This window comes from Capsicum annuum, chromosome 5 (genome assembly GCF_002878395.1).
Source record: "Capsicum annuum cultivar UCD-10X-F1 chromosome 5, UCD10Xv1.1, whole genome shotgun sequence".
In the NCBI taxonomy this organism is placed as follows: Eukaryota; Viridiplantae; Streptophyta; class Magnoliopsida; order Solanales; family Solanaceae; genus Capsicum; species Capsicum annuum.
Genome location: NC_061115.1, coordinates 46,425,354 through 46,435,954, shown reverse-complemented (window position 1 = coordinate 46,435,954; position 10,601 = coordinate 46,425,354). Strand labels below are relative to the sequence as shown.

The window sequence follows — 10,601 nt, the reverse complement described above, 5'->3', positions numbered from 1 at the left end:
GTATGGACATTCTCAATAATAATAAGTATAAACAATATAAATCTCATCCTTAATGAAAGTAATTACATAGAATCGCGGATGTACTTTCTCTCTCCCAACTTTAGAAAAATAAATATACATTACTCATTGCCCATTACATTATTATAATGTATGAGGTAACCGTTTTGCCTACAATTATGGAAGTAAAATCAGATATCATTATTTTTCTCACACAATCAACTCCAGTAATAAATGTGCTGATTTTCATGGAGGCTTGAAATTACGCAATATAAATTCAAAATTTTTTTGAAACATCACCACAATTGTTTTCCTTGCAATTGCATTTTTTGTTCTAAATGCCCAAATTATTTCTTCCCCAAAATAATTCTTCATAACTTCTCCAAATTTCTGGTTACATGGCTATCAATATGCAACGAGTGAGTCGGAACTTTGTCAATACGATATTTCATGCCCTGAGGCAATAATATATTTGCAAAGTTATCAGAACTATCACGAAAAAATCAAGTTACAACGAAAAAAAATAAAAAACAAAAAAAGGGTGCAACATATCAGCATAACCTTATACAATAATTCAACATGTATGTGTACGCCTTATACATAGTTCGTCTATATATAATGTTATCATGAAAACTAATGTAAAATATAAGCTTTCTAAATGTATAATGTAACTTTATACATATTATAAGGATGTCATGAAGACTAATGTTTAATGTAAATTTTCTAATGTATAATATAAATATGGCCAAAGTCATCGATAGGCACTCAAACTTGTTGTCAAAATTCACTTAGATACTTAAACTAAGGCCTGTTCCTATCAAACCCCTAAACCCCCAACATTTTGTTCCAATTGGGCATTTTTTTCACTGTTCTCATTAGCTTGTTCGCTCGCATCTCCAAATGCAGCTGATGTGGAAAGTTGTCCACATAAAACTCTCCACGTGGATAAACTAAATCCACATATACTATTACATTTTAAATGTAAAAAATTATTTTGGCCGTTTGTTTCTCTCTCCCTGTTAACTCTCTCTCTGCCCCGTTAACTCACTCTCTGCCCTGTTAACTCTCTCTCAGATAACCTTAAAATTAACCTTAATTTAACAAAAATTCCACTCAAATCGAAGGAGAAATTTGGGGGTTTTCCACAGATCTTCCTCGTGTAAGTGTTGTTATGATTTATGTTTGTTAAATTTTGTTGAATTTTAGCATATTTCAGTTTTTAGGGTTTTAAAATTTTACTGTTAGGGCTGTGATTTTGGGAATATTCCATCTCTTTCTTAACATGCATTAAAGGTGGTAGCTTTTAGCTTATTGGTGTGTACTTTGAGTATATTCCGTTAACTAACTTGGAATTCTTACCCTTTTGTTGCAGGTGACGTAACAAATGGAGATGATATTCACAAAATTTCACCATGGGGGATCTTTTTACAACAAGGTTGTCCCTACATATGTTGCAAGTTGTGTGCCAGAGCTAAGGTATATTGACAAAGACCATTTTTTCATGCTGGAATTGTTATTTTATACTAAAGAATTAGGTTATGACACTGTTAGGGAGTTTTATTATCAAGATGCAGTAACTAAGCAGTTCAACTTAGTGAAGAGTGACAGATATCTTGTTGAACTAGTTAAAGACTTAAAACATGAGGACTCTATTGATTTTTATGTCTCATGTTTTCGATGAACCAATTCTTGACCTTGATGGTCCCACTGAATTTTTACCTGCACCTGATATTATTGAGTGTGCAGACCTAGAAAGAAAAAATGTTGGTGTTGATGATAGTGCTAACATAGAGAGAAAATATATTAGAGTAGAGAAAGAGAGAGAGGTTGATATAGAAGATTTTAACCAAGAAGATGTTGAGATAGAGAATGATAGCTTAGGTAAAGAGAGGGAGACTCATGTAGAAGATGTTGGTGTAGAAGAAGGTGATAAGGCTAATATAGAAAGTATCCATGTAGAAGATATTAACGTAGAAGATTTTGGTGTAGAATGAGGTGATAAGGTTGATGTACATGATGTTCATGCAGAAGATGTTAATAGGCTAGCAAATGAGTTGTCAGATTACTTGAGTAGTGATTCAGATCTTGGAGATATTATTTCAGAAGATGACTCAGATATTGATGAGGAGTTGAGGGCATTTAGACAAGAAAGAAGAAAAAACAAAGCCACTAAGAAAGAAAGAATCAAAAAGCAAGAAAAAAGGCTGTTGAAACTGAACAAGTACTTGTGGGAGTTGCTGGTTGTGTAGATAGAGGCTTTGGGGATATTGGTAAAAATAAGGCTAGCAAATATTCTGGAAAGTTGGGTGGAGATGAGGAATATCTTGATAGTTCTGATTGTTGGAGTGAAGATAGTGAAGATATAGATGTGGATGCTGTTAGAGGAGTAGATCTACCTAAAAGAAGAAGAAGTAAGAAAACTAGATATGATGAAAATTGTGAGTTTTCCGTGTTTGAGCTTGGGATGATTTTTGAGGGTGTAAAACAATTTAGAAAAGCTGTTGCAGATTATGATGTAGAGTATAGAAGACAGTTGAAGTTAAAACCTAATGAAAAAAATAGAAGGGTGAAGTGCATTGCAGCCAATTGCAACTGGTTGCTGTTTGCTTCTACTGATAGGGATTTAGGTGATTTTATTGTGAAAAACTATAACCCTATTCACAAGTGTATACCTCTAAACAAGAACAAGATGTGTGATTCAAAGTTGGTTGCTAGAAAGTTCAAGGAGAGAATTGTTTCTCAGCTATACATTAGGATTTGGGAAATTTAGGATTTGGTAAGAGAGGTGTTGAGTTTTTATGTAGGTAAAACTATTTGTTTTAGGGCTAAACAGATTGTTATGAGGGATAATATGGGAGATTGAAAGCTGGAATTTGCCAGATTATGTGACTATGCAGATATGATCAAGACAACAAATCCTGGAAGATCTTGTTGGATAAAAATTGACAAAGAAACTGAACCAGGGAAAAACCTCTTTGTTTATTTCTATGTGTGCTTTCATGCCTTCAAGCAAGGATGGTTAGATGGGTGTAGGAAAATTATTGGTTTTGATGGATGCTTTCTAAAAGGAGCTTGTAAGGGTGAGTTATTGGTTGCTGTGGGGAAAAATGACAATAATCAAATGTATCCTATTGCATGGGCAGTTGTGGATACAGAAACAACACATAGCTGGGATTGGTTTATAAGGCATCTGATTGGTGATCTAAATCTGGAAACTGGTGAAGGGTTGACTGTAATGTCAGACCAATAAAAGGTACTATTACTTAATTATTTTTCTCATAACTTGACTTTATTTTCCAATAATATTCCTGTTTTAATAATACTTAATACTTATTACAGGGTCTTGTTCCTGTTTTGATGGATCTGTTACCAAATGCTGAGAGAAGAATGTGCGCTAAACATATTTGGAGCAATTAGCATGTGTACTGAAGAGGAGAAGAGAGAAGAGAGAAGAAAGCAGTTTTGGAGATGTGCAAAAACAAGATTTGAAGTAAAGTTTAGAGAGAAGATGCAAGCAATGTCAAATCTAGGTAGAAAGAAATAACTGAGGACATGTTAATTAATTCTCCTACTTCTTGGTGTATGGCATATTTCAAAACACATTCCAAATGTGATGTTGTAGAAAATAACATATGTGGGACTTTCAATTCTTGGATCTTGGCTTTTGGACATAAATCCATAATCACAATGTTAGAGGATATCAGGCATAAAATGATGAATAAACATGTAGATATGATCAAATTTGCAGAAACATGAATTTCAGACATTGCACCTATGGCAAGAACTATTTTAAAAGCTAATAAGGAATATTCAAATAGGTGTAGAGTATTATGGAATGGAGTTAATGGTTTTGAAATTGGGGATAGGGGTTACACATTTGTTGTTCACTTGGACAAGAAGTATTATGATTGTAGGTTATGGATGTTAAGAGGTATCCCTTGTCCTCATGCCATTTGTGCTTATTATTACTTGAATGAAGATCCTGATCAACATGTAGAGCAAGCACTGGTATAGTAAAGAAACCTTTCTTAAGTCTTATAACCATTTCATGTAACCAATTACCAACATGAGAATATGGCCGAAAACCCCAATCCCATCAATTGAATCTCCAAAACCAAGAAAGATGCCAGACAGACCTGGCAAAAACAGAAGAAAGAGCAAGGATGAGCCAAAAGAGTGGGGCAAACTCTCAAAAAAAGGTGTCAAGATCACCTGTTCAAGGTGCATGCAAGTTGGCCATAACAAGACTATGTATGCCAAAATGGTAAGCCTTAAATGAATTTTCATAATACTTTGTAAAGTTAACATATTTCTTAACTTTTTATATTTATGTTTGTATGTTAGAATGGTATGGAAAGCAGTAATAGTAGTCAACCTAGAACTCAGCCTGCAGCTTCATAAAATCCACCACCATCACAATCAAGTTCTATTTGTGGTGAGACCAGTGCAATGGCAAGAGATACCTACACTCAAATTCAGACAACGAGAGTAAGTTATATATGTCCTGCTACCTTAATATTCCTATCCTACTTAATATTATTATTAAAACTGTTGAAAATATTGTGTTGCATTTATTCATAATCAAGCTCCACCTTTCATTCATATGCAACTACACAATTAAATCAATCGGGATCTATTTGTGCTGACACAGCTGCTGTGCCAAGACCACCTTAAAAAAAGGTACCAAGTGCTGCTGGTAGAGGTCAAGGTGCTGCTAGTAGAGGTAAGTGTGATTCTGGTAGGGGTCAATGTGGTGCTGATAGAGGAGGTAGTTCTGGTAGGGGCCAATGTGGTGTTGACATGAGAGGTGGTTCTGGTAGGGGTCAATGTGATGTTGATAGGGGAGGTAATTCTGGTTGGGGTTAATGTGGTGTTGATAGGGAAGGTGGTTCTGGTCGGGGTCAATGTGGTGCTGATAGGGGAGGTAGTTCTGGTAGGGGTCAATATGGTATTGAGAGGGGAGGTGGTTCTGGTAGAGGTCAAGAAGGGATTGGTAGAGGATTGACAAGAAAAATAGCCAATGCAAGAGGGACCCCATTTGAAAGTGGAAGAAATACTTCTTCTAGTCAAGTACCACTTTTGTCAACCAACAAGAGGCCATACAATGCTACCTCATTTGCTGCTGCTACTGCATACAAAAGGCCTGCAACTGGTTTTTGTGTTTACTCTGATCCAATAACTGGAACCCAAGTGTACAATGTATTTCTCTCTGTCTCATTATTTACCTATAACAATGTTTTCATTCAAGTTTTCAATGTTTATTGTCTTACAATTATTTCTAATTTTGCAGCCTAGTACATCAACTGAGAGGGTTCTTTAAGGGGGTATAAATTTAAATAGTGTTTCACCAACCAATATAGATATTGGTTTTAAACCTACTGGCCTAAAATGAAATGGAAAAGATGCAGTCACCAACACACAATTGCAACAAATGAAAGCAAATAAGAGAAAAAAAGTGAATGCATCCAAGTCTTCTTCATTAGTTGGATCTTCAAAGAAGTAGTTCATTCAGAAATGATTTGTACTGTAATCAGGGTTAATGACTTTGAACAAATTGTGTTACTAGTTTATGAACAACTTTTTCTTAGGTAGCAGTTAATGATTTTGGTGTGCTGTAGTTGAACACTATTATGCTCAATGTTGAGCTTTATTTGAATACCTTGTTTACTGTATGCAGTTTTTAGCTCAATTTTGAGCTATATTAATATGATATCTAGCTGCTTGCACTTTTAGTTCAATCTTGAGCAATTTTAATAAGATGGATGTGCTGCTTCTAATATAGTTCATTTTTATCAATACCTCCAGTAGTTACAAATAGGCTATATGGTTAAGTAGCTGCATAACTAGACACAAAGTAGCCAATTGACAATGAAATTGTCATACAAAACATGTTGATTCATTTAAACAACTACTACAAACTACTACTACTACAAACTAACTAAACAACTACAACAAACTACTACTACAAACTACTACTACTGCTACAAACTAACCAAGCAACTTCAACAAACTACTACTACTACTACAAACCAAGCAACTACAACAAACTACTACTACAAACTACTACTACTGCTGCTACAAACTAACCAAGCAACTACAACAAACTACTACTACTACAAACTAACCATTACAAATCCATTACGAACTAAACTAACCAAACAACTACAATAAACTAACCATTACTCTATATTAAAGAATCACTTTACAGTAAGAACAATGCGAAGAAGTAGAACAAGTTTATTCAATTTGAGCTTAGCACATTCTCTTTCAAGTTTAACTTTTTTGAGTTTTTGCCTCAATGAAATCAACTTCTCTTCACTATCTTTCAATTTCTCACACAAAGTGTCCCTCTCTTGTTCAACGTCTTTGAGCTTTTGCTTCAATTGATCATAGAATTTTCACCACCTTTGCATTTTATCACTAAGCTCGATTCTACCTCAGGATATTGATGCACAAAAATTGAAGGTTTTGGATCAATCCATCTAAAGTACCCATATCCACCATTTTCCTAAAATGCAAAAATCGAAGAATAATAAAAAAATTACCAAAAAAATAAAATTAAAATCTGTCAAAATGATACAAACCTTTGAAACTTTACATCCAAAAAATCTACGACCAGGATTTGATAAAGTCCTTGAAGTTCTTAATTGACAAAATTCGGAACAATAACACAAATCGGGAACCTCAATGTTAACGAAATTTTTCGACATTCTCATGAAAAATGAAAGAAAAAATTAATTTAAGAGAAATTATGAGATAAATTTGATAGTGAGATGAGAGAAGTTGAGAGGAAAATCAGCTATGGAGGAGAGAATAAAGAAAGAAGAAGATGAATTAGGTTAAAAATAGAGGAAAATTGAAGGGTATGGCAAAAGTAACGTTAAATAGCGTTAACTTTTGCCACATAGACATCTTTTTCACAAGTCACGTACCACCCACGACTAAACAACATGCGGAGTGCCGCGTAGGCCAAAAATGCCCAATTGAAACAAAATGTGGGGGGTTTAAGGGTCTGATAGGAATAGGCCTTAGTTTAGGTGTCTAAGTGAATTTTGGCCACAAGTTTGAGTGCCTATCGATGACTTTGGCCTATAAATATCTAAAGTATAATGTGATCATAAATGTATGAGGTGAACACAATCGAAATAAATGTATTATAATTATATTGTATAAGGTTACAATTGTAAAGTATAATGTACCCAACGTATATCAAAATATATCAACGTAAAGTATTATAAAAAAATATTAATGTATAAGAAATCATTTATTGAAGTAAATAAAGTATTATAAAAAATATACCTTTCTAATGTATAATGTAAATATCTAAAGTATAATGTGACCATAAAACCAACAACGTATAAAAGTATTTTCTAATGTATAATGTATATATCTGAAGTATAATGTGACCATAAAACCAACAAAGCTTATGTGTCGAAAAGAGGAGGCGAAATTGGAGGAGGGATTTTGAATTAACAGATGTACAAATCTGAAAAGAAAGTTGAGGCTGATACTGGTTTGGGAACTTAATTTTTTCTGATGTTTACCTTATGAGTATCCGAAGCAAAGACGACAGGTCAATATATCATGTATCGCGGAAAGTTTAGTCTTAGTGGGTGTGGGGCGGAGTGGTGGTGGTGGTAGTGGAGAATTTGAGAACTACATACGCAATAAAGAAAAAAACAGAATAATTTTTTATTTAAATGAAGAAAGTAATGAAGTTAATTACTTGATCAGTTAATGCTTGATAAGTAAAAGAAATTTGAAAACCCCAAATTACGGTAGCAAGGTTTTAGGCGAAAAATATGGAGCACAAAGTTGGAGAAAAACACGGTATTTTGGGATGTATAGGGGATATGAGAGAGAAAGTAAAAAAAACAGTGATTTAAATAATTACTTTGGGATTTTTATAATTTCTTTTCTAATATGGGACTTTATGTAATAAGGTAAAATTACCTTGTGTATATATGTAATTTTTCCTAATAATAATCTAATTTATAATGAGATTACCCCTTCATTTCATTATATTTGGTTCATATTAACCTGTCATTCTTCTAAAATACTAGTTAAGTGTACGTGCTTCGCACGTGGATACAATGATAATAATAAGTATATATAAATGAATAAATTATTATTCTTTATATCAAACAATATACTTAATTCGCCTTAAAAAAATCCTGCTATTATGAATCGGGTCCATTTATAGTCACTTGAGGCTAATTTATTGATAGAGAAAAGTTAGCTTTTCAAAAGATCTTCTATTTCTATCTTTTCATACCACCCACGCCAAGGCAGGTATAATCACATTAAATCACACTTTCATGTCATGAATCTTCTCATCCAAGACTAATAATTATAATTTATGAAACAAATATATGGACAATTTTTTTGTAAATGATGCGTTGAAATATCAATTATATAATATTATACTTTGACAAAAAATATTTTAGAGCCTTGATGACGACACTAAAACATAAATTGAGCGATTCAAATTATTCGTAGCGTCCATCTATAAAAACCTGATAGAAGAATGAAATCGAATATAAATTTTGTTTGCTAACTCATGAAATATCTAATCCCTATTTTGTTTTTATCTTCTAGCTAACTAATGATTTTGTTTAATACTCCTTTGACTCTATAATTTGTTTGTTATCATGATAAATTATAATTTTATTTTATTTTTCTCTCAATATTTTTTCTTATGTAAGTATGATTTTGACAAAAGAATATTAACTTGAATTATGCCTTAATAAGAAATAAAACTAATATGAATAATAAACAAAATTTAAAACAGAAAAAATATATCTTAAATTCACTCGTAATCGGTATGAAGTCTCGTCCACACGCTTCACATAAATCTCTCTTCATCTATACTAATATATTAGAGAATCAACCAATAATGATTTAAATATTTAAAATTATGATTAAAAAATATCTTAAAAATAAAAGGATCTTCAGTTTTACTAAATATAATTCAAACCAACAACAAAAGAATAAAAACTTCGACAAATACAAATATTTAAAATTATGAAAAAAAATATCTTGATCTTCAATTTTACTAAATCTGATTTTAACCAACAACAGAATGGAAACTTATTTTGAAAATGTATATATATTTAAAACAAAAAAAAAGCATCAAACAAAGCTTAAAAATCTTCTGAGGGAAAAGCTCAATTTTGACCAAAAAAAAGCATGGACATAGGTAAAAAAAATATTTGGATTCTACCGGGTTGAAACTTATATGTCAAGTATATATATTCAATCACAATAAAATGTGATTCTTTACATATATTTTAGGACTGTTAATTTTTTTTCATATATTTTAGAATTTCATGTATTTTTAAGTAGTTTAAGATTCTTATTTCTTTTCATATATTTATTTTATCAGGTTCCTTTCATATACTTTAGAAGTCTTTAATTTAATAATATAATAATTAAAGAAAAAAGCTGAAAAGACGATTTTGTCTATAGTAGTGTGTTTTAATGACGTGCAAAAAATTCAAATCACTTTCTAAGGGCCTTCACACTTTTAATATAGTATAGATTATAGATATAAATTATAGATATAGATAGATAGATACAAATTTGTTAGAAGTTTATTTTATTAAATTAATTTTCTTGTTTATGCTTTGAATATTTAAATTTGATTAGTAGTTTTTTATGTGATAATTTAATGACAAAAGTATTATTGAAAGAACTTATGTATATTTTTTAATTTATTAAGATGAACAAGTAAAACGTTTTTTAATTTCTTTGTAAATATAAGAATGAAATAAAAAGGGATAATACTTACAAAAATATTTGAACTTTGACCAAATTTTCAGTTGAGCATACTGAACTTTGCGGGGTCCTATTACCCCCTATACTTTCTTTTTCGTATTTTAATGGCATAAATCTGCCCACTTAGACACGTGTAACTATGAGGTTGGCGTGTGTACGTGTAAAAATGAGATTGACGCGTGTATTACAACGCAATTTGGGTGGGGGGGGGGGGGGGGGGGGATTAAATCCACTTTAAAAAGTCTAGGGGGTAATAACCCCCTCTTCCCGCAAAGTTTAGTATGCTCAACTGAAAATCCGATCAAAGTTCAAATATTCTTGTGAGTATTATCCCAAATAAAAATGAAACGGGATAGTTCATGTAATGCACCCTATTCAAAATTGTTCAGACTTCACTCTTTGGATTCCAATTACCCTCATCATCATTTTAAAGAAGTATGGATCCACTTGATTTAGAAACAAAACATTTGTGTTCTTTTTATTGCGTGGAAAAGTCAGTGAATATATGGATCGTTTGATATAGTGTATAAGAATAATATTAAGTAAAATGTATTAGTAATATTTATATTAGTAATGCTAATATTATTTATATTAATATTATTTTTTATATATTGTTTGATTTGATTTAGTACAAATAATATACAAGACATAATTTTTATAAAATAGTATTTATTTACAAAAACATCCCCCATTTAACTTTGTACTACTAATTTTTTTTAACAAAGTTCTTTTACCTTTATTAAAACTTCACTAGAATTCTTAATAAATGGATAAAACTATTTTGATTTTATTCATTAATAGTTGTTGAGGAGAAACAAAAACAAACA

At 31.7% G+C, this 10,601-nt stretch overlaps 1 protein-coding gene across 1 annotated transcript; it reads left to right on the top strand.

Annotated features, from left to right (window-relative positions):
• The first annotated feature begins 1,637 nt into the window (after positions 1-1,637).
• On the top strand, positions 1,638-5,317 carry LOC124898485. Its single transcript, XM_047412128.1, has 8 exons — positions 1,638-1,923; positions 2,247-2,624; positions 2,895-3,229; positions 3,337-3,386; positions 3,912-4,005; positions 4,678-4,813; positions 4,883-5,196; positions 5,288-5,317. The coding sequence occupies exons 1-8, from the start codon at positions 1,638-1,640 to the stop codon at positions 5,315-5,317; spliced, it is 1,623 nt and encodes a 540-aa protein (XP_047268084.1).
• The last annotated feature ends 5,284 nt before the right edge of the window (positions 5,318-10,601 follow it).